The sequence below is a fragment of the Canis lupus genome, chromosome 28 (genome assembly GCF_003254725.2).
Source record: "Canis lupus dingo isolate Sandy chromosome 28, ASM325472v2, whole genome shotgun sequence".
Lineage (NCBI taxonomy): Eukaryota > Metazoa > Chordata > Mammalia > Carnivora > Canidae > Canis > Canis lupus.
The window spans coordinates 10612807-10636973 of record NC_064270.1 but is presented as its reverse complement, the minus strand read 5'-3'; the positions used below and the strand labels follow the sequence as shown (position 1 = coordinate 10636973).

Below are 24167 nucleotides of genomic sequence, written 5' to 3'. Positions count from 1 at the left end.
ACCCCCCCCTTGATACTTTGCAACCCCCACCCTCCCACCCGGGAAGCCAGGGTAGCCCAATGCGCAGAAATAACATCTCCCCGGGGTGCCAACGTCCAAATCAGAGTCATTTTCATCTGGGTGCAGCTAGCTTCGGTCTTCTCATCAGACAAGTGGGGCTGCTGTCATCTTGGTGGAGGGGGGCGAGAAGACAGTATTTGGCTTAGGGCTTTTGTGCATTCCCTCCCCCCACCGCCGGGCTCCGTCCCTCCAAGTCCCAGGCTAAGTAAGGTAGGTGGCTTAGAGACCGGGGCAAGGGGTTTGCTTTCACCAAGTATTGACGAAGCCTCCCAAAGCCTGGCCGGCCTGGCAAGCATTTCCGCCGTCGGGGAAAGCGTATCTATGGCCCCGGGAGGGGGGTGCAGGCGGCCGGATAAGCTCTCCCTCCGCACTCTGGCCCAGCCGCCCAGGCTGCGCGTTCTGAGCGCGTGCGTCTAAGTGTGCACATACTCGCGGGGTGTGTGTGTGTGTGCGGGTGTGTGCGGGTGCGCAGCTGGCCAGGGCCAAGACTGAGCAGGTCGGGCAGTGGCCTTCCTCTCACCCCCCCCCCCCCCCCGCAGCCCCTTGACGGCTCGCGGCGCCTCGAAGGTTCCACCTTTGAAACTACGCTGCTCGCCGCGGCCGCCGAGCGGTGGTCGGGAGGCGGGGGAGGGCGGGGAGGAGTCTGGCCCTGGATGTGTGCTTTTCGATTGATGGATGACTGCTGGGTGAGAGCGAGCGTGCGGGTGTGAGTGTGTGGTTGCGCGTGTGTGCGCGGGGTGCGTGCGCGCGCGGGGCCTGCCCATTTTCCTCCTCGCAGCAGTCAGTTGGGAGCTGGAGGGAGGGAGAGCGGGAGACGCCGCCGGCGAGGAGCCGAGGAGGAGCCAGCGCCCTCCGCCAAGGCGCCCTCGCTCGGTCCGCGCACGGACGCCGTCGCTCGGGGGAGCAGGGCGCCTCCCAGCCCCTAAGGGCGGCGCTGCCCGGGCTGCACCTGGAGGCCCCCGGGCGGGGATGGTCAGCGGCTGCCGCGGGCCGGCGCACGAGCGGACGCGGCGAGGGCACCATGGCGCTGGCGCCCCGGAGGGGGCCCCCGGCGCGGCGCGTCCGGCCCGAGCTCTGGCTGCTGCTGTGGGCGGCCGCGTGGCGCCTGGGTGCCACGGCGTGCCCCGCGCTCTGCACCTGCACGGGCGCCACGGTGGACTGCCACGGCGCGGGGCTGCAGGCCATCCCGAAGAACATCCCGCGGAGCACCGAGCGCCTGTGAGTACGGCCCCAGCCCGCAGCAGCCGCGCCGTGGCGCCCACCGACGCCGGGGGGCTGGGGCGGGCAGGCCCGGCCGGTGCCCGCGGGGTCCTTCCCCACCGAGCCGGCGCTTCGCTCTCTCCCTTCCCCGGGGTTCAAAGGGCCCCGGCGGGGCTGTCCGCCGCACCCTCACACCTGCACCCCGTGCGCGGCCCGGGCAGGCCCTCCCCCCGCGCCAGCACCTTACTCCCCCGGGGTGCCCGGGGATTGGTGCCAGGGAGCCTTCCTGGCCCCCGGGGGGCAGCTCCTCACGCTGCCGGGCGCCGCATCTCCTTTCGGGCACGTGGGGCTTGGGCTGTGTTCCGAGCTTCCAGCGCGGCCCGGGCGCTGAGGGCTAGAGGCAGGGGATGGGCAGCAGCATGGGATGGAGTTGAAGTTTCCAGTCCTCCCCGTCCTCGCCATTGTTTGCCCCAGAGCCTTAAGAATTCTTCTCTTGCAGGTGTCAGGCACTGGCCCCCCACCTCACACCCAGCCAGCCCCAACCCAGACAGACAATGGGACCTGAGGGGTTTGGGTTTGGGGTCTGGGGTTTGTGACATCGACACCCGGAAAGGGGGTAGGTGTGAGTTGGTCTGGGAGCCCTGTGAATCACGCCGGGAGGTCAGGAGCCTGCAGTGGAGACACTGACCATGAAAAGTCATTAAAAAAAAAAACCCATTTCTCTTCCCCTGTCTCTTACTTCTAAATTCTTGAGGAAACTCAGCCCTTTCTAGACCCAGAGAGCTTTGTAGGGTGTGTGTGCGTGTGTGTTTATGGACCTATATAATTTGCTTTCCGAGATTCTCCTGCAGAATGTGTGATGTGTGAATTCCTAGTATCTGTAGTGTCACCTCAGTAATGGGAGGTTGTAAGAGTCCCTGTACGTGGGCCATGCGTGTGGATTTTTGGTCACATGCAGAGCCTTTGTGCTGCCTACAGAGGTGACTGCCTCAAGAGATTTTTGAACCAGACTTTGGAGAAGGCTGCTGGCTCCTTTGAAACCTGCATACTCCTGCCCACACTCCTGGGCGATGGCAGTGGCTCTCAGGAAAGGCATACATATTTTGATAACTTGAGTACATTTTCATAGCTTCTAGCTGGCCAGAGCAGAAATTTGACCCTGGGGAGTGCTGTCTCCTGGATCAAACTCTCTACCAAGGTCAGCAATTAGTGAGCACACATTTGCCCCAGACTCTTCTTGGCTGAGTCTGAAAAATGCCCGTGGAGGTTTCAGAGAATTTGCAATCTAGATGCAATCTAGATGGGAATTGGTGTGTGTGTGTGTGTGTGTGTGTGTGAGAGAGAGAGAGAGAGAGGGAGAGAGAGAGAGAGAGAAAGAGAGAGAGAGGGAGAGAGAGTGTGAGGCCAGTGTGTGTTGTGGGGCTGGGGAGAGATGCTGTGTGGAGAGAGGTCGGACCAAATCAAGTTTCCTGTGCATTATCCTGTGTGGCCACGGGGCAGCCGTTGCATTATGCTCTGTGGCTGTGGAGAGGGACTGAGGGGCAGAAATCTACCCAGAGGAGCCTTGAGGTTGCAGGGTCACCCTCCACACCTGTTCACTTTGGACCTGTTCTCTGTTGCTTTGCCTCATCCACAGCGCATTTCTCCTGCAGTTGTTACCCTGGTAGCAGCCTAGGTCTGACACACAGTAGCACCTTGCCTTTGCTTCTGGATCTGAATCTTGAAATTATCTCATTCCTTGCTCTTTCTCTCCATCCTTAGTTTTGAGGACAGTATCTGTTTTGATGTTCAGGAACTCTTGAGCTCTCTTATAATCAAAGTGGAATGGAAGTGAAGTTTCCTAGTGCAAAAGAAAGAGTCGGGGCAGCCCTGGTGGTGCAGCGGTTTAGCGCCGCCTGTGGCCCGGGGTGTGATCCTGGAGACCCTGGATCGAGTCCCACGTCAGGCTCTCTCTGTATGATGCCTGCTTCTCCTCTGCCTCTCTCTCTCTGTCTCTATGAATAAATAAATAAAATCTTAAAAAACAAAAACAAAAACAAAAGAAAGAGTCGGGGCTCCAACTGCTAGGTTGCTGTGTGACCTTGGGCAAGTGACTTAACTTCTCTGAGCTTAGTTACTTTCTATCCAGAAAATGGGGCTGCTGATACTAAAGTCTCTGGTTCAGTCCTCTGGTGAGGACTGAAGATAATATGTGGAAAGTGCTTGGTTCATGATGATGCTCACTGAGTGAGAGGCATTATTATGATAGAATCAGGAGAAGAGTCTTATTATTTAATTCAGCAAATGTTCACAGAACCAGGAACTGCCCTCAGCTCTGAGGCTCCAGCAGGGAGTGAACATGTCCCTGCCTTCAAGGGGTGCCTTCAAGAGGCCTGGGCAGGGGACACCTAACTGAAAGCTTTTGGGAGAGGGTCAGGCTGGCAGTGTGATGGGGAGCATTGGGGTGGGAAGCACTTTTCTTGAGGGGAAGGTGCTTCTCAGAGGATGGGCCATTTTATCAGCACTTGGTGGGACCCAATAGTGGTTGGCGGGAGCCTGCTAAACAGAGAAGGTAGGCAGCCCAAGCCGAGGGGATGCATGAGCAAAAGGCCTGCAGGTGTGCCTATGCCAGCCTGATGGGTGAACAGACTAGCTTTGGCCCTGGGCTGCAGCATGCTGTGTCTAGTTGGAAAGTGATGGGACTTGAGGCTGGGAAGGTTGGGAAGAGTCAGGAAGCCTTCTCTGGATTTTCCCTTTGGAGACTTCAGAGATGGAATCCATGGTGCATTATTGTAGAAGAGCCAGGGGTGTCTGGTCTTTGCTATGTGCAAAACTTCTTGGATGGGGAAAGGATATAGAAAGCAGAGGGAGCCTGCCTTTGCAGCAGGCAGGCCTTGAAATAGCCATTTGAGGAAGAAAGGAACACCCAAAGAGAGGGTGAGAGCCCAGGCAGACTTAAAATAACTGTAGCAAATGCTCTTTCTAATCGATATGGGTGTCTTGCAGTCCTGGGGGCCGAAACAGCAGGTCTGAGGCTGTGAAATTTGGAGAGACTGCAGCTGTGCATTCGCCTTTTGTCTTCTGGGAAGTGTCTATGACGGCCTGCGAGGCCCCACAACTTTATGGTCCTGTATCCCATAACTCTGGGTCCAGGCCTATCACCCCAAGTGGGAAGAAATTGGTGTGCTGCGGAGACTTCTGGGAAGAGACTGTGCAGGCCCCAGAGTTGTTGAGGAAATTGGCTCAGCCAGAGGGGCTGTGGGGCTGGTGGGCTGGAAGACGAAGGGATGCTGAATAATTCACTGTGATGGAACAATTAAAATACAGAGTGAGGGTTAGGGGTGTGGTGGAGGAGGCCTGATCGCTTCATCTCTTTGTAGAATTCAGGCTCAGAGGGACCTAGCCATGGCGACTATTAATTGTCTTTTCTTCCACTCAAGGACTTTGACTTTCAGTTGAAAAAAAATTTTTTTTTTTAAATTAAAAAAGCCTTTCAGACTAGAGCATCCAGGAGTGTGTGGTAAGAGAGTGTAGTTTGGGCGGGGGGAGACACCCCATCTCCCTTCCACCCCAGGCACTTGTATTCTAGGCTTCCTACAGATTCCCCTTGTAGGTACAGGGTGCAGAGAGGAGAGAGGCCTGAGGATGGTCAGGCCAGGACGGGCCCTGGGGAAGATCTACTGCCTTCCATTTGCACCCCCAGCCCAGTATTGTCTGCTGTTTGTCAATTTCTGGGGCCCACTCTCTTGCATCCTGGCCAATTCGTCCACTGCCCTAGCTCCCTGCCTGCTGCAGAGGCATGGAGGGTCCTTGCCTTTTCCTGGCTCGGTCCCCTAAAACTGGAAGCCCCATTAGATGGGGCTTGGTGGTCATGCCCAAGGAAGACTTCCCCGGACTGATTGTTTGGGAGCCTGTTTGGAATGCCAAATAATGATTGGGTGGTGGTCATGGAGAGGGATCAGGGGGCTGGACGGAAGCCATGTCTACACTGTGGTGTCCTGTGGTGGAGACCTGTGCTGTGCAGGGGTGGCTGCATCTAGGTGGGGCTTGTGTCTCCAGTAGCAGGTGCTCTGGGCTCATTGCTGGGTTCTGCATGACTGGTGGCGGGCCCCTGGTGCTGTTACTCCATCTGCTATGAGACTCTGTTTCCCCATCTATAAAAGGGAATGATGACTGTGTTGTGGGTTGATGATGAGGGTAAAGTGAGCAAAGGCATTGTAGAGGGCCTGGTGGCATGCTTGGCACAGGGCTGGTATGTGAAAATGCTTTGTGATTTATTTATTTATTTTAAAAATTTTGTTTATTTATTCATAAGAGACACACACACACACAGACAGGCAGAGACAGAGGCAGAGGGAGAAGCAGGCTCCATGCAGGGAGCCTGATGTGGGACTCGATCCTGGGACTCCAGGATCACACCCTGGGCCGAAGGCAAGCGCTAAACCGCTGAGCCACCCAGGGATCCCTATGCTTTGTGGTTTAACTAGATGATGTTATTATTATTTTTATTACTTGAGAAGCTCAAGCAAAGGTTTGAGGATTTGGTGGGGTAGGAGAGAGTTTGGGAGGTAAGTATGTGAATTGGCCGTGCTGCAAGCCGCTGTCCTGGAGTCTGGCTACGCAGAGTGCTCCTTCCTTGTCCCTGGGCATCTTTGTCTCTGGCTCCTGCAGTTTGGAAAAAGGAGCAGGGTGGTAGCATGCAGGGATTCTCTGCAGGGTAGATGGTGTGATGGCATGACTCTGGAGCCAGACTGTGTGCGTCGTTAGGCCCACTCTGCCACTCAGCAGCTGGGGGGACCTTGGACAAGTTATGGAGCTTAATTAATTCATTCAACAGATAGCTGTCTATCGAATGTCTGCATGGCACCAAGTGAATAGTGCCGCACAGAAACCCAAACCGCCTCTCTCTGAATTTTAGTCCAGCAAGGGAGGAAATGATGAATGGCACAATGTGAGAATAAACACATATTTGCAAACTGGGGTAAGTGCTCTGGAGGAAAGTGTGACTTCTCAGCACTCAGGTTTCCTTGCCTTTAACGTGGAGACAATGACAGGACCTGCTTGCCAGGCTCATTGTGAGGATTAACCACAGCAGTGCTGGAAGCAGCGCTTTGCGATGGGCCTGGCACACAGCAAGTGCCCCGTAAATGGTAGTATTATTATTGTTTTTAAGGTGACAGGATTGCAGGGACAGGAAAGGAACTGGGGTGCCACTCAGGGCTGGATCCCAGCATGGCCCTGCTCCCTCTTCCCTCACTCTGCAGCCACTGGTGCTCCAGATCCCCTGCGAACCCCGCCCCTGCCTCCGAGGTGTGGTCTTTGAGGCAAGGGGCTGGTGCTTGGTGGCCCTGGCTGCCAGAGGCTGCCAGCAGGGGTGGCCGAGCCCTTTGGGGCTGGGTGAAGGGCGGCGGGGACAGGCAGCTCCTGCATTATTGGAAGCAGACGGGAGCTTGGCGGACTTGCTGCCTCCAGTTCTGTGCCGGCATTAGCAGCTCGGCAGGGCTCTTGCTTAATGGGATTTTCTCCCCAAATGCTGTAATTATCGCCATACAAATACTTATTACCCAGAGCAGATGACGGCCGGGCCTTGGGCAGTAGCCAGGGAGCTGGGCTGTGCTTGGGGGTGGAGAACTGGCTCTTCTTTTTGATGGAGTTTACGACCCCCCTCCTCTTCTTTCTGGAACCCAGCCTGTGGCGGACAAACAGCTGTTGGGCACCTGCCGTGTGCATAGCGTTGAGAGAGGTCCAGAGTGTGGACCCGCTCCCCAGGGAGCTTGCAGGCTGGTGGGCGAGAAAGGTCTGTCTGCAGAAGAACAAATGTGTAAAGATGTCTGTAGGGACGCAGAGCACAGTGGCACCAGCACAGGCTTTGGTGTGAGAATGGCCTACTTTGAATCCTGGCTCCAGCGACTACCACCTGAGAGATCCCAGCTGGCTCACTAGTGACTCAGTGTCTTCATTGGTAAAGTGGAGCCAATGATAGCACTTAGCTTGCAGGGCTGTGAGTTCGAACAAAATTACTCTATGCAGGGGCATGTGGGTGGCTCAGTGGTTGAGTATCTGCCTTTAGCTCAGGTTGTGATCCCGGGGTCCTGGGATCGAGTCTTGCATCAGGCTCCCTGCAGGGAGACTGCTTTTCCCTCTGCCTATGTCTCTGCTGCTGTGTCTCTTGTGAATAAATAAATAAATCTTAAAAAAAAACAAACAAACCTCCGTGTAGAGTGGTTAGAATAATGTTGGCATGTAGAAAGTACTCTATCATTGTTAGAGATGAGGAGATGGGCGTGAGGGTGGGAAGGAAGGGCTGAACCCCTGCGCTGATAGGGCTTGAGGCTGGGCAAGACCCAGGGACAGACAGAGCTAAAGCGAGGGTGGGGGAATCTGGGACATCAGAAGGTGTGTGCCATACATTTGAGGAGGAGAGTAAGGAGCGGATCCAGCCCGTGGGGTGCACATTAGTATTGGTGAGTTCTGAGAGAGGAGATTAAAGTAATGGGTGAGCAATCAGGTCATGGGGCTGGGAAATAGGGAGCCACCAGAAGGAGTATGTGTGTATATACAATTTTTATAAAAATGCTTTCTTAAAATTCAGGGATTTTAAAAAATCTCCAGAGTTGTGCAAACATCACCACAATCTAGTTTTATTTTTTTAAAGATTTTATTTATTTATTCATGAAAGACAGAGAGAGAGAGAGAGAGAGAAAGACAGAGGGAGGCAGAGACACAGGCAGAGGGAGAAGCAGGCTCTATGCAGGGACCTGATGTGGTTCTCGATCCCGGGACTCCAGGATCACACCCTGGGCCGAAGGCAGGTGCTAAACCTCTGAGCCACCCAGGGATCCCCTCACAATCCAGTTTTAGAATTTTTTTTATTACTCCAAAGAATCCTTTGTGCTTGTTGTAACTTTTTATTTTGTTAAAATTTCAAATTTGTAGAAAAGTTGCAACAAAAGTATTAGGAACTCCTATATATCTGTTGTCCAGATTCAATTGTTCATATTTTTCCCCATTTGCTTTATCATGTATTATGCACATGCACAATTTTTTCAGAACTATTTAAGATTAGGTTGGGGGGCACCTGGCTCACTTGGTCAGTAGAGCATGTGACTCTTGATCTCGAGCTTGTGAGTTCAAGCCCCATATTGGGTGTTGGGCATAGAGTTTACTTAAAAAAAACATGAAAACAAAAGATTAGGAGTGCCTGGGTGGCTCAGTTGGTTAAGCATCTGACTTTTGGTTTCAGCTCAGGTCATGATCTCATGGATCGTGGATGGAACCCTGCATCAGGCTCTGTGCTCAGTGGGGAGTCTGCTGAGATGGTCTCCCTCTGCTATCAACATCCCAAAATTTAACACTGATACAGTACCGTTATCTACTTCATTGTTGATGTTTGCATTACATCAGTTGTCTCAACAGTGCCTTCTGGGATGATCAGAAGGTGTGTGTGGGATCACACGTGACATTTACTTGTCACAGCTCTTTAGTCTCCTTTAATTTGGACTGATTACTTGGCCTTTCTTTGTTTTTCTTGACCTTTATGCTTTTGAAGAATACAGGCCATTTATTTCATAGAAGGTCCCTCAGTTTGGCTTTGTCTGCTTTGTCCTATCATTACACTGAGGTTATGTCCTTTTGGCAGGCGTGCTAAGTTAGTGATGTCCTGCCCTTCTCAACGGGTCATGTCACAAGATACATGATGTCAATTCGTCCAACACTGTGATTTTCATTTTGATCACTTGGTATGTGGGTGTCTGCCAGGCTTCTCTGCCAAAAAGTGACTATTTCCCCTTTTATTGTTAATAAGTCATTTGTGGGGAGGTACTTTGAGGTGATGTAAATATCCTGTTCTTCATCAAACTCTCACTAGCGTTAACACCCATTGCTGAGACATTTCTAATTTTCTCATTTCTTCTCTGTTTATTAGTTGGCATTCTACTGTAAGAAGGAACTTTTCCTTCTCCTCCATCTGTTTTTCTGTTTATAACATTATGGACTCATGAATTATTATTTTATTCTTTGAGTTATTTTTATTTTGATGTTTGGCTGGTGGAAGCCCCTTCAAGCTGCTTCTGTGTCCTTTTGAAAAGATCCTTTGAGCACTTACCCCCAGGGGTTTTGAATGGAGGGGGACAAGTGCAAAATAGTGTTTTAAGACATTCTGTTGTCTGGCTTTGGTGTGGAGAATAAACGGAGCAGGAGACCAGCTGGCAGTGGGGAGACCAGTTGGTTATGGTGACGGTGACTATGATTTCTGGCTTGTCTATGACAGTGGTTTAGCTGCCATTGCTGTATTTTTATTCTTTAAAAAAAATTGAAGACTTGTATTTAAAAATAATTTTAGACTTGCAGAGAAGTTCCAAAAATAGTGCAAAGAGAGTTGCCATGTACCCTTCACCCAGCTTCCCCTAGTGTTCACATCTTTCTTATCTAGAGCACAATGATTAAAACTAAGGAATTAATATTAGTACAAGACTATTAACTAAGCTACAGACTTTATGTGCATTTTACCAGCTTCTCCACTAAATGTCCTCTTTCTGTTCCAGGATCCAGTCCAGGATTCCACGTGGTGTTTAGTTGTCATTTCCCCTTATTCTCCTTTTAGTCTGTGAGAATTTCTTAATCTTTTCTTGCTTTTCATGACATGACCACTTTTGACAAGTACTGGTAAATTATTTTGTAGAATGCTCTTCAGTTTGACTTTGTTTGGTGTTTCTTCCGGACTGGATTGAGATTATGGATTTTGGACGGGAAGGACGTAAGGATGGTGTGCCCTTCTCAGGGCATCCTATTGGGATGACACTGATACATCTCATTGCTGGTGGTGTTAACTTTAGTCTCTTGGTGAAGATGGGGTGCAGCCAGTTTTCTTCCCTGAGTTCGCATCTGCAGTTACTAAATATCTGGGGGAGATATGTTGAGACTGCCATGGCCTTTTTTGTCCTCATATTCTCACCCTCTAATTTTAGCACCCATTAACGGATCTTGCCTGCAACCGTTATTATCCAATTTTGATTTTCTATTTCCCTCATTCCTTCTACATTTATTAATTGGAATTCTTCTGTAGGGGAGAGCACTTTATTGCTTTTTAAGAAGCTGGTTTGTTTGATGGGTACCTGGGGTTTTGATTTTCCTGAGGGCAGAGGCGGTGTCTCATGTACCTTTGTATTCCTATTGCCTGGTACGTGGTAGGTGCTCAAAAAATGTGTGTTCAATGAGTTTTTTTTTTAAACACTTGCTAAGACATTTTATATTTCTGATCTTTGCTTTAGAAAATAAAGTTATTGTGGGTTGAATCATGGTCCCCAGAGATGTCTGTGTTCCAATCCCTGGAACCCATGGATATGTTACCTCACATGACACAAGGGGCTTTGCAGATGCAGTCAAGGATCTTGAGATGAGAGATGACCTTGCATGATTAAGGTAGGCCCGTCATCCCAGGGGCCCTATAAGAGAGAGGCAGGAGGATTAACCCTGGAGAAATGGAAGCAAGAGGTGGGAGTGGTGACCGGAGGGACCATAAGCCAAAAGTGGCCTCTAGAGCTGTAGGATAATACATTCGTGTTGGTTTAAACCCCAAAGCGGGTAGTAATTTGTTACAGCAGCAGTAGGCTATGGCCACAGCCCTCATGGAGTTAAGCCACAGAGGCCGAGCCGCAGGAGGAAGCAGATCTGGACCAAGGTAGAAATGCAGAGAGAGAAAATAGGAGGGTCGTGGGGCCTCAAGGCTCCAGCCTGGGAGAATGATCTTGTGAATGGAGTAAATGTAGGCAAGGTGGCTGATCCTGGAGGGGAAGCCACAAAGCTGGCATGTACGTCTTTTGTTTGAATTGCCAATAATCAGCTACATGAAAAAGATGTAGGGGTTGGTTGCTCTGTAGAGTATGTGGACTAAAGAGACAGTTTGGCAGGGCCTCCTGGGGAGGAATTGGAACAGGAACTTCAATGGGAATAAGAATTTACTGGGGGGGCACCCAACTGGCTCAGTTGGGAGAGCATGCAACTCTTGATCTCCAGGTTGTGAATTTGGGCCCCATGTTGGGTGTAGAAATTACTTACAAAGATAAAATCTTAAAAAAAAATAAAAGAATTTCCTGGGAAGCTGGTATGAAATGCAGATTCTGAGACCCATCCCAGAGATGTTGATTCAGCAGGTTTTGGGCGAAGGCAGTTCAGGTGATTCAGAGGCAGGAGGTGCCCAGAGCACAATCTGAGAAACACTGCTTATTTCTGGGGGTTTCCTGGTGAGGAAAGTACATCCTTGGTTGATGCATGAAATTACCTTTAGTTTTTGCCCACATTAAAGTGGTAGGAGGTGAAGTGGCTGAAGGTGGGCAAAAGGTACTGACTTCCAGTTATAAAGTCAGTAAAGTCCTGCGAGGTAATGTATAGCATGGAGACTGCAGTTAATAATACTGTATTGTATATTTAAAAGTTGTTAAGGGCAGCCCAGGTGGCTTAGCAGTTTAGCACTGCCTTCAGCCCAGGGCGTGATCCTGGAGACGTGGGATCAAGTCCCATGTCAGGCTCCCTGCATGGGGCCTGCTTCTCCCTCTGCCTGTGTCTCTGCCTCTCTCTGTGTATGTGTGTCTCTCATGAAAAAATAAATAAAATCTTAAAAAAAAAAAAGTTAAGAGAGTAGATCTTTTTTTTTTTTTTTTAAGAGAGTAGATCTTAAAAGTCCTCATCGCAAGAAAAAAAAATATTGTAACTATGTGAAGTGACAGATGTTAAGTAGACTTACTGCGCTGATTATTTTGCAATATATACAGATATCTGATCAAAATGTTATATTCCTGAAACTAATATAATGGGGATCCCTGGGTGGCGCAGCGGTTTAGCGCCTGCCTTTGGCCCAGGGCGCGATCCTGGAGACGCGGGATCGAATCCCACGTCGGGCTCCCGGTGCATGGAGCCTGCTCCTCCCTCTGCCTGTGTCTCTGCCTCTCTCTCTCTCTCTCTGTGTGTGTGACTATCATAAATAAATAAAAATTAAAAAAAAAAAAAAAAAAATGAAACTAATATAATGTTGTATGTCAGTTGTATACCTCAATTAAGAAAAAAAAAAAAAAAAAAAGAGGGCAGGCAACAAGAAGAAGGCGGAGAGACTGGAGGAGCTCCTGGCCGTTTGTGGGTCTGGACCTGGCTCGGTAGTTGCTGCCCAGGCCAGAGGAGTTTGGAGGTGGGGAGGCTTAGCCTGGGAGAGCAGCCAGGCTGTCTGAGGACGAGGGCTGAGGACGGCTTCTGGACCTGTGGTGGGGGTCACCAGCCAAGCTGGGCAGCCGGTTTCCTGGGAGAAGTGGGAGGCGAAGGCAGATGGTTGGGGAGCGAGTGGGTGGTGAGGAAATCTGTGGGAGGACAGAACACCAGGAGCTCTGAGGGGGAGCGGGCTTCAGAGCCAGTAGCTGGCAGTGTAGGGGCAGGTGGGCCAGAGCGTGCAGGGGAGGGGGGCGATTTGGAAAGGAGGAGCCAGACAATTGGGGGTGGAGGATATGGGTCAGAGGAGGAGCGTGGCAGTGAGGGATTGTGGTGGTGTCAGCAATCACCGCAGAGAGCCCCACACCCGGGCCAGGCCCAGAGTGATGCTTTACCCTCCACTGCCCTTTCCCTGCTCACAACAGTCCCGGGAGGAAGGTATATCAGCACTCTGCTGCTGAGGAGAGGTTGGGGAGGCACATCATCTGCTCAGGGGCACAGGCTGGTGAGTGGGGTGCCTAGGGTCCCCGAGCCTTGAGGCTCTGAGACGTGTACATGTTTAGTTTTTAAATCTGACTACTGCACCACGTATCTGCATAAGGCCTGGCTTCTTTCATTCATTCATTTATCAAACATTCATTCAGCACCTATAAAACCCCTATAGGGCTTAGCACAGGAGCATAAAGGCAAATTGGCCATGACTGAGCCCAACCTATACATGTTTACAGGGTGGACCCAAGTACAGGCTGGCATAGGGAGGGGTGTCCAGCTTCAGGGTAGGGCTGGTGAGCAGAGTCGGGGGCAGTGGTGTTACAGGTGGAGGTCAGTGTCAGGGAGTTAGGGGCCTGGGGTAGGCGGAGAGTGGAGAGAGGGCTGGCAGGCAATGGACACAGAGGCTGGTGGCTGACAGTGGGGTACTGGCTGCAGGCTGTGCTTTAGGGGTGGGCCCCAGACCTGGAAAGGGGATTGGCAAAAGGGCAGGCCTTGGTAATAAAGAGACTGGGGTGCAGTTTGAACCTCAGAATAGTACACACCACAGAACTGGGGTTAACACCTGGTCCCTGGCCACCTCATACCAATCAGGATGGCTGCTATCAAAAAACAGGAAATAACAATTGGTGGTGAGGATGTGGGGACATTGGAACCCCAGTGTACTATTTCGGGGAATGTAAAATATGCAGCCCCTCTGGAAAATATTCTGATGATCTCCCCCAAACTAAATAGAATTACCATATGATCCAGCAAGTCCACTTCTGGATATACACCCAAAAGATTTAAAACAGGGTCTCAGGGATATTTGTACACCCATGTTCATCGCAGCATTATTCATAAAAGCCCTCAGAGGGTGGAAGCAGCCCACGTGTCCATCTACAGATGAATGGATAAACATAATATGATATAGACACACAGATAGTGGAATATTCTTCAGCCCTAAAAAAGGAAGGAGATCCCATCATATGCTGCAAAGAGGACATTAATGCTGAGTGAAATAAGCCAGTCATAGAAAGACAAGTACTGTGTGATTCCACTTATATGAAGTATCTAAAATAGTCAAATTCACAGGGCACCTGGGTGACCCTGTCGGTTAAGTGTCTGCCTTTTGCTCAGGTAATGATCTCAGGACCCTGCTCAATGGGGAGCCTGCTTCTCCTTCTCCCTCTCCCTCTGCCCTTCTACCCTGGTTGTGTTCTCTCTCTCTCACGCTCTCTGTATCTCTCTCTCAAATAAATAAAATCTTTTAAAAAAATAGTCAAATTTGTAGAGACAGAGAAGCAGAATGGTGGTTGCCAGGGTCAAAGGGAGGGAGAAATGAAGAGTTATTGTTTAATGGGAACAGAGTTTTGGTTTTTCAGGAAGAAAAATCTCTGGAAATCTGTTGCACGACAATGTGAATATGCTTAACACTACTGAACTGCACACCTAAACTAGTTAAAGTGGTAAATTTTGTTATCTATATTTTATTGGAATTAAAAGGAAAAAAAAAAAAGAAGGATCTGGGCCCTGGAGTGAGACATGCTTGGGCTTGACTCCTCAACCTCCTTACCAGCTAGCTGATCTTGAACGAGTTACTTAAATGCTTTATGCCTCAGTCTCTTCATAACAGGAGTCAGAACTGATAATAAACCTTTGAGCCAGGTGCTATCCTAAGGCTTAGATTAGCTTGGTTGTGATAGTACACATATTGCTGGTATTCAAGCCAAGGTGACAAGACAGGTCCTCAGGAGCCCAGGGCAGAGTGGGACTGTAGCCCCTGGTACTCATCCCTGGGGCTTCTTGACTAGTGGTGTGCTGGAGGCCAGTCCCAGGGCTGGGGTTGATTCCAGGCCTGTGGGCTCTGCTCGGTGTGGGGGGTGTGAGGGGCTTGGGGGGCTCCTGACCCTGACCTGCCGGTGCCTGAGGATTGTGGGCAAGGCTCAGCCAGCTGATGGGAGTGTGTGCTGCACTTCGGCTGAGATATGCCAGCAGCAGCTGGGCTCGTGGGCAGGGTCGCTCCTTCAGCCTATTTTCTCTCTGTTCAGTGAACACTTACTGTGTTGAGGGTGCTGGGCTTACACAGGGAGCAAACCAGATGTGGCATCTGCCCCTGTGAACCTGGCAGGAGAGACTGGCCTTCACAAAGGACTGCGTGTTGCACACAGCTCCAGATTCCAATCCCAGCTCTGGCGGAGATGCCGAGTGAACACACCCGGGAGGCTGGTCTAGAACAAGTGTCTCAGGGCAGCCCAGGTGGCTCAGCGGTGTAGCACCACCTTCCTCCTGGGGCGTGATCCTGGAGACCTGGGATTGAGTCCCACTTCGGGCTCCCTGCATGGAGCCTGCTTCTCCCTCTGCCTGTGTCTCTGCCTCTCTCTCTCTCTATCTAAAAAAAAAAAAAAAGAACAGGTGTTTCAACTGAAGCCCTGAAGGGCATTAGGGATCAGTCAGGTGTTTGTGTTGGTGGGCAGGACTGTTCTGGGCAGTTCTGGGCTGAGAGAGCAACGTGGGCAAAGGCTCCGGCTGAGACAGGAGTGCTGGTGTGTTGAAGGAAGCAGAGGAGCAGAGCAGCTCAAGTCCTGAAGGCTGGTATTTTCCTCTGAGAGCTGCTGAGGAAAAAGCAGTCTTTTAACCTGTGGGCTCTGTGGGAAGTCATTGGTAACACAGCAGCATCCTCTGTGTGTGGAGCTTTTCTTGGTGGATATCCATTTGGGGAGAGCATTTCTTTTTTTAACTTTTATTTTTTTATTTAAAAATTTATTATTAAAAAAATATTTTTAGGTAATCTCTACACCCAGTATGGGGCTCGAACTCACAATCCTGAGATCAAGACCTGCATGCTCTACCAACTAAGCCAGCCAGGTGCCCCCCCAATTTATTTATTTTTAAGTCAAATAATTGACATACAGTGGTAGATTAGTTTCAGGTGTACAACATAATGATTTGATAAGGGAGAACATTTCTTTTCCTTTTTCTTTTCTTTTCTTTTTTAAATAGTTCCCAGCGTGGAACTCAACACGGGGCTTGAACTCACAACTCTTGAGATCAAGACCTGAGCTGAGATCAAGAGTTGGACACTTAACCAACTGGGGCCACCCAGGTGCTCCAAGGAAGAACATTTCTTAATTAGTGTAGTTTTTTTTCTTTGTGTTGGGGGGCAGGGAAATGTAAAACCCCCACAGCACATCCTGTTTGGAATATGTCCATTTTAATGCAAATCTGTTCATGCATTCAAGAACTACTTCCTGCAGCATCTGTGAGGTGCCACTTAACAGTGTTAGGCCCTAAGGATACAATACTGAGAAAAAACCAACAGGGCGCACCTGGGTGGTTCAGTCAGTTATGGTCTGCTTCCAGCTCAGGTCATGATCGCAGGGTCCTGGATCCTCGAGCCACATTGGACTCCCTGCTCCGTGGGGAGTCTGCTTCTCCCTCTCCCTCTGCTGGCCACTCTCCCTGCTTGTGCTCTCTCTCTCTGTCAAATAAATAACTAGAATCTTAAAAAAAAAAAAGAAAAAAAGAAAAAGAAAGAAAGAAAAAGAAAAGAAAAGAAAAGAAAAAAGAAACCACAATCCATGTCCTCAAGTAGCTTATAAATTCATGTAGGGGCTGAGATAGCAGTCAAGGAAGCTCCCAAATCCAAATCTGTTTGGTGCTGCAGAGGAGGGGCTGGGGGGTGTTCTGCAGGCCTGTTATAGGGAGTTTGATCAGCTGGAAGGAAAAAGTTGGAATCAGGCAAAGAGGAAGGACTATTCTAGGCAGAGGGGATGGCAGTTCAAAGGCCCTGCCCAGGAGGGAGCGAATCAGAACTGGGGGGGGGGGGGGGCAGGGGGGCGGGCAGCGTGTGGAGCAGGCCACGTGGGCCTTGTAGTTCTTGGTAAGGAGATTTTTTGTATCAATTCCAAGAGCAATGGGGATTCATTGAAGGGCTTAAGTGGGAGTGACACGATCAGATCTGCATCTTGAAAGGATGCCTCTGGCTGTGGCTAGGAGAACAGATTGGAGGGGAGCCAGAGGGGATGTGGGGCACCCAGTTAGTTGGCTCTGTGGGGGCTCCAGGCACTCCAGGCGCAATGGCATGGGTGTGCAGCTGGGCGGCCTGCAGGTTGGGGTGTTCAGCCTGTCATTCAGGGGGCCCTGGCTGGGTAGGACCCCCTCCGTTCTCCCTTCTGACTGCAGGCTCTCACTGCCCCGGATTTGGCCAGGTTAAGATTTCAAAGGACAGAGCCGAGGTGTACAGTTCCCCAGCCCAGACACCTGTCTCAGCTCCAGCCAGAGCTGCATGTTTATTTTTTGGAGATCCAGCAGGGAGGGGTTCGGAGCATCCCTGGGCCTCAGCCTCCCCATGGCCACGCAGGCTTGGGGCACTGTGGGAAGGTTCTGGTCCCTTAGGGAACTGGTGCTGGAAGTGGCGGAGCTCTAAGGGCAAGAAATGCTCGCAAGGCATGTGGGACCCCCAGGACACACCAGGAGGGACCCAGGCTGTTTATTCCTGCAGCGTTCAGAAATCCGAAGGGGTTCTTTCCGTTTATCACCAAACACCCAGGTGCTGGGGATCAGAGTTTTGTTTCCTGAGAGGATTTAAGAAATCCTTGTGTGTTTTTGTTTTTATCTTGGTAACTTCGCCTCAGAGGATTTTCTCCAAAACCTTTTACCACTGAGGCTTTTCTTTCAGGGTAAGACCACACAGGAGCTGATGGATATCAGGGCCATTTGCCACTGGAGTGTATTTCCTTCTGGGGGAGAAGGATGGATGCACACCCCTCACTTTTGGAAGAGAGAGAACTGTCTTAGGCCATCTTCCCTGGGCTTTAGCGTCCTGGCGCCTGCAGGGCACGGGTAGCTGCTGGCTACCCCCGGCTCAGGGGGCTGCCTGTCCTGCACCGGCCTGAGCGGAGCCTGGGGCACCGTCCTCCTGGTGGAGCCATAGCCCTTGAGGGAAACCTCCGCAACAGTAGTAGCAGTGAATTAATCACAGCACATAATACTGATGCAAAGAGCCCTTGTGTGTGCCAGGAATTGCTCTCCGTGTTTTAGAAATATTGTCATTGAGGCGCCTGGGTGGCTCAGTTGGTTAAGTGGACGACTCTTGGTTTTGGCTCAGGTTGTGATCTTGGGGTCCTGAGATCAAGTCCTGTGTTGGGCTCCAGGCTCAGTGTGGATTCTGCTTGAGATTCTCCCTTTCCCTCTGTCTGCCCCTTTCTAAAATAAATAAATAAATAAATCTTAAAAGAAAGAAATATTACGTTATTTACATCTCACCATACTTCTAAGAAGTAGTTACTGTCATTATCCTCATTGTACAAATGGGGAAACTGAGGCATAGAGCATTTAAGCAACACGCCCAAGGTTACACAGCTAGGGCAGGAATTTGAAGCTGGACAGTTTAGGCACAAAGGCTAAGCTCTTAGCCACTAGGAACACACATGGCTCAGCCGGATGAGGACCCCCTGATGTTGCCGGTTAGGCAGAGCACATGGTCTTTGTACAGAGCCCCAGTGTTTCCTACCCAAAGCCTCCAAGTTGTTTCTCATGAGCATTTAGGGTGAGGGGTGGGCTTGACAGAGTTGGCAGGAGGCATCATGATTGGGGGAAAGAACATGGAATCACATCGGCCTGGGTTCGATCCCAGCCCTACCCCTAGTTAGCTAAGTTGCCCTGGGCAATTGCTTCACCAGGTCTGTGCCTCAGTTTTCTCCTTAGCAAAGTGGAGAGAACACGACTCACCTCACTGTGAAGGTGAGGATGGAGTGAGATGAAGGGTGTGTGGAATTAGGCTCAGAACCTGCACATAGTGGGTGTCCAGTGGTGAGGAGAGGTGGATGTAGACTCTGGTGGCAAGAACCTCAGGGAGCCTGGGTAGCTCTTGGTCAGGGTTCTTCCTGGAAACCAGGCCTGGAACTGCGCTGGAGGCCTACCCCATTTGACTGCTCTGGCTGCAAAGGTCTTAAGGTCATAGCAGCTTCTCCCAGCTTCTTTTTTCCCCAGGCAGCTCGCTGGGGAGGGAGTCTCCATGGCAACACTCAAGGACCACCTGTTGGAGGAATCAGGCCCTGGAGAAAAGTGACCTCCTTGCCTCATTCCCGCAGCCTCTCCTGAGGTTTTGAGGGGAAGTGGTTGGCCCACGTTGGAAACTCGGTCCAGATGGGCTGCTCTGCAGACCGAGTGAGGGTGGGCTGCCCAGGGGAGGTCATTTCCTGGGCCCAAGTGGTGACAATGCCTTTTTAGCAGCAGCCCTCAGCCCTGGTGCCTGATGGGAGTTGCCTCTGCCTCCTGGGCTGCCTCCAGAGTGCTCTTCCCTGAGAGGAGGCACTTGGCTCCTGGGTTAGAGAGCAAGGCTGATGGGCTGGGCTGGGCAGGGGCCTGTGGGCTTAGGTGTCTGTGGACATTCTTGTCTGGAAGCAGCAGGGCCTCCTGAGAGAGAGGCTGTATTTGCCTCATTGTTTGCCTGTCTGTCCTACGTCTTTTCTTGCATAGGGGTGGAGTGGGGTGTAGGAAGTGAGGAGGTGAGGAGGGGTGGGGAAGAGGGTGGGCTAAGGGAGGGGTCCAGAGTCTGAGCAGTGGGGCTGGCACAAAAGGGTGAGAAGAGAGGCATGTGACTGTGACATGACACCAGAAGTCCCTGTGAGCCCTCCACCCCACCCAGACCCACCTCAGGGAATTCCATCCTCAGGGATTCCTTCCTGACTTCCATGTTGGGCCTTGCCTTGTTCAGACAAGTCTTAACGTTTCTCTTTGCCTCAGTTTTGTTGTCTCTGAAGTGAACAATTATTGAAGTCAATTGCCTTAAATGTGGTTGCCATGAGGAGGAATGAGCCAATTGTCAGGTCCTCACGACTTGTGACTGAGTAATTCCACTACTAGGAATGTATTCTCTCCACCATACTTTGTGCGGTGGTGTTTATAATTGAACGATATCAAAACAACTCAGGTGTCCAGTAACCAGGGATCAGGGAATGCCCCAGTAACTTGATAGATCTAAATCCAGGGATAATTGATGACCAGTCAAAAATCATCAGTGGGGAATGAACAGGGTAGAACCTTGTGGAAGGAGTGCAGACCATGTATATCTCAGTCATCCTCATATCTTCAGGACCTTGCAAAATGCTTTACAAACAGTAAGTCTTCAATAAGTATTTATTAAATTATTTCAACCATTTAAAAATTGTGTCCAAAGAAAACAGGGTTGGAAGAAACTATTCCAAAATGTTAACAGGGGTTAATTCTAGGTGATGAATTTATGTGTGATTTTTTTTTTATTCTTCAGAAAATTGAAACAATTCAACAATGTACACGTATTACTCTTTAATTTTTTCTTTGAGAGAGAGTGTGCATAGGTGGGCGAGGGATAAAGGGAGAGAGAACCCCAAGCAGGCTCCACACCTAGCATAGAGCCCAATGTGGGGCCTGATCCCAGGACCCTGAGATCTTGACCTGAGTGGAAATCAAGAGCCAGTTGCCCAACCAACTGAGCCACCCACGCACCCCATATTACTCTTTTTAAATGCAATAACTTGAATATTACGTTGCTTATAAAATATAGATATAATTTAAAAATTCAAACAGTGCAGAAAAGTGTACAAAAGAAACTAAAGTCACCATTTAGCAGTTATAGGCATGAATATGTGGTAAATAGCCACCAGGGACCTCACTCTATGCACATAACAGGATGGACATGTGTGGGATTTTGCATGAATGAGCTCATAGAATACAAGCTGTCTTGTGACCATTTTACCACAAACTGTATCATGGACATCTTTCCCTGTCAGTACAAACTGATTTGTACTCTTTTAAAGTCTATGTAGTGGGCAGCTGGGGTGGCTCAATGTTTTAGCGTCGCCTTCAGCCCAGGGCCTTGATCCTGGAGACCCATGATTGAGTCCCACATTGGGCTCCCTGCATGGAGTCTGCTTCTGCCTCTGCCTGTGTCTCTGCCTCTCTCTCTCTGTGTCTCTCATGAATAAATAAATAAAATCTTTAAAATAAAAAAATTAATAGACGTCAACAGAGCAACACTCGGTTGACCTTCCAGCACATCTGTGAAACCAAATACTATGTAGACTTTTTTTTTTTTTTAAAGATTTTATCTATTTATTCATGAGAGACACACAGAGAGAGGCAGAGACACAGGCAGAGGGGAGAAGCAGGCTCCCTGTGGGGAGTCTGATGTGGGACTTGATCCCGGGACTCTAGGATCATGCCCTGAGTTGAAGGCAGACACGTTCAACCGCTGAGCCACCCAGGCATTCCTGTTGACATCCATTTAAGTTTAACATTTTTGCTCTTGTGATCAGTGCTGATGGATCTTTATAATCAAAAAATTAAAACATTCAAAAATTCCTTGTGGTTTTGGGTTTGGGGATGAAAGTTTTGGCAGGAAACCAGCCCTGCTTGCAGAGGGAACCAGTTTGAGGGCTTGTTGAGGAAGTTCTCGAAGCTTGAGGCACGACTGTGTGCTGAAGGGGTGGGTTGGGGTGCAGTGCAGGTGAGGCCGAAGGGTGGCTATTTCAGGAAAGAATGTTTGGTTCAAGAAAAAAGACCCTCAGGTTGAAAAGAACCTGTCTCAGGTGGAGAGGGCCTCCTCACAGCATCTAGGGTGGGAAACAGCTTGGTCTGGGGTGCTCCTCAGTGGCTCCATTTCCTTAGAGAGGCCTCAAGCCCCTCTGAGAGATCCTGTTAGAAAAGAGATGAGCAGGGAATGAGTTTTTCCAGGTGCTCCTTAGGATCAGGAGCCAGGCTCAGGGGAAGGGCAGCGAGACTGATGGGTTGAATGAGTTATCAGCTTGTTACCAGTCAGGTCCTGTTACCAGACAGGACCTGGCCTGCTGGAAATAGCCTGGGCCCTAGGATCAGACGGCCATGTCCAGATCTCTGCTCTGTCTTTGACCAGCTGGTGACCTCTGGAAGACACCTCACCTCTCTGAGGCACAATTTCCTCATCTGTAAGTTGGGTGCTGTAATTACTTTCCAGCCCCTTACGAGGGTGTACACAGAGCCTGGTTTCTGGAGTATGTGAAAACTAAAATATGTGGTTTGTAGTAGATGCAACTCTAGATCATTGTCTAGGCCAAACACACTTCCTACATGCTTACAGGAGAGGGACCTTGCTGTTTTTCAAAGTAGCTGGGATTTGGGTTGACCCATGTTGGTAAGTGAGGAAGCTGGGCTGCAGGGGAACATTGCGTGTGTGTGTGTGTGTGTGTGTGCACGCGTGCATGCGTGTGCCCTTGTGTGCATGTGTGCGCTGGGATGGGGGTAGTTACGTTGTTGCCAAGCACATAAGTGACTGTGACGTGGTGAGAAAGTGGAGGAGGTGGCGTGGATGTGAACACGGAGCTGCCACAGGGAGGCAGATGAAATGCGGAGGTGACAGCTGGGTGTGGGGCAGGCCTGATTGAGATTTGCTGTGTGTGGCCTAGTAGAAGAACTTTCTGGGGAGTGTAGTAGCTGCCTCCTGGGAGCACCTGCTTTTCCAAGGCTGCACTAGCTCCCTGTGAAGAGAAGTAGCCTGGCAGAGGCAAGTGAGCTTCCCTGGGAGGCTCAGCAGGGGCCAGATGGCCTTAAAGGTGGGGTCCCTGTCTAAAGTGCCCAGGTCATGGTTTGATAGGGCCAAGGAGGAACATGTGTATCCTTGGAAAGGGGGATGGGCCAGAGGCCAGGGTGGTGTGTGGGGAGGAGCCCCTGCAGTTCAGGGCTGGCCCTGGGATCCAGACAATGGGCCCCCTCCCCTCCTCGACCCTGCCCTCCTTCCCTGACTTTGTGGTGGGCTCCTGCCTTCCGACCTCCCTGGCTCCCTGGCTCCTCTACTTGCTTTCACAGGCCCCTGTGATCTGGACTCTCATTCCCCCAACCCTGCTTCCCCCAGTTCCCGACGCCCAGCCTGTCTCGTCCCTCAGCCCCCAGATACTCTGGGGTATTCTTTCCTGGAACATCCACCCCATCCCTCTCACTGGGCACATCTGCCTAGTCTTTTAGGCCTTAGCTTGAGTCCCACATCCTCAGTCTCCTTTTTTTTTTTTTTTAATTTTTTTTATTTATTTATGATAGTCACACAAAGAGAGAGAGAAAGAGAGGCAGAGACATAGGCGGAGGGAGAAGCAGGCTCCATGCACCGGGAGCCCGACGTGGGATTCGATCCCGGGTCTCCAGGATCGCGCCCTGGGCCAAAGGCAGGCGCCAAACCGCTGCGCCACCCAGGGATCCCCCATCCTCAGTCTCCTAAAAATGACCCACCAGACCCACCAGGCTCTCTTCTGCTCAGAATCTGGACAGCTCCAAGGAGCCTGTGCCACGAGATGACAGCATTGTGTCTGTAGGGGGCCCTTTCCCAGCACAGGCCATGCTCTTTACTGGTTTAGGCCCCATGCTACCCAGTGACATAGTCACAGTTTTTATCCTCACCTTATAGATGGGGGGATCCTCTTGAATAGCCTCCAGTTGGCTAGTTTCCAAATTCCTTGCATGAATGTCTTGGCTGTCCAATTAGCCTGAGCTCTTTCTGGGCAAAAGCCATGACTTCAGCTCCCACAGCTCTCCCAGCAGCAAGCCTGTGCCTTGTGCATTTCCCTGGCTGGACGTCTGCTGCAAAGATGGGCCTCAGCTTTTTGGGCCTTGACATAGACTTGAGGGCCCCAGGGCTTGGCTGGGAAGCACCCAGCCCCATTGGTGAGATGACAGGCTGGAGTCTGGTGGAGAGGGAATGTGGAGCTGAGCCCTGGCTTGGTGGCCTGCCCTGTGCATTTCACTACTATCTTACTATTTCATTTTCTTTCCTCCACCAGGGAACTCAATGGCAACAATATCACTCGGATCCACAAAAATGACTTCGTGGGGCTCAAGCAGCTGCGAGTGCTGTGAGTATGGGCTGCGGCCCCACTCATTACCTCCCTCCTGCCCCCTCCCCCCTTGACCATGGCCCTGTGCATCCGAGGCAGAGCCCTAGCTGTGGGTTGTAGAGTCATAGGCCACCATGGGCCCCTCCCTGTGGAGTCAACCTTCGGAGGCCCCGAGGGAGGTGGAATGGAAGTCATGGTGAGTCCTGAGCCTGAGCAGCCATGACCTCATACACGGCTGAAAAATTGGGTGTGGCATAGGCACCAGTGGCTGCTGCCTAGCAGGACCTGGGCTGGACAGATAGGGAGTCTTGTTCTGGAATGAGGGAAGACTGGTCGACTGTGAGGAAGCTTTAGGTCTCTGGCTTAGTCTGCTGGGGCCAACAGCACAAGACCACAGACTGAGTGGCTTAAACACAGAAACTTATT

General features: G+C 50.8%; 1 protein-coding gene across 2 annotated transcripts in view; it reads left to right on the top strand.

The window, feature by feature from the left end:
• The first annotated feature begins 852 nt into the window (after window positions 1–852).
• Window positions 853–24167, top strand: part of SLIT1 (slit guidance ligand 1) — a 170395-nt gene continuing 147080 nt past the window's right edge. Inside the window, exons 1-2 of one of the 2 annotated variants that reach the window (XM_049103508.1) lie at window positions 853–1278; window positions 23688–23759. In XM_049103508.1, coding sequence (XP_048959465.1) covers window positions 1082–1278; window positions 23688–23759 — 269 coding nt within the window. In that variant the 5' untranslated portion in view covers window positions 853–1081. The remainder of the gene's footprint in view (window positions 1279–23687; window positions 23760–24167) is intronic. The other variant, XM_025466773.3, reaches the window with a different exon arrangement.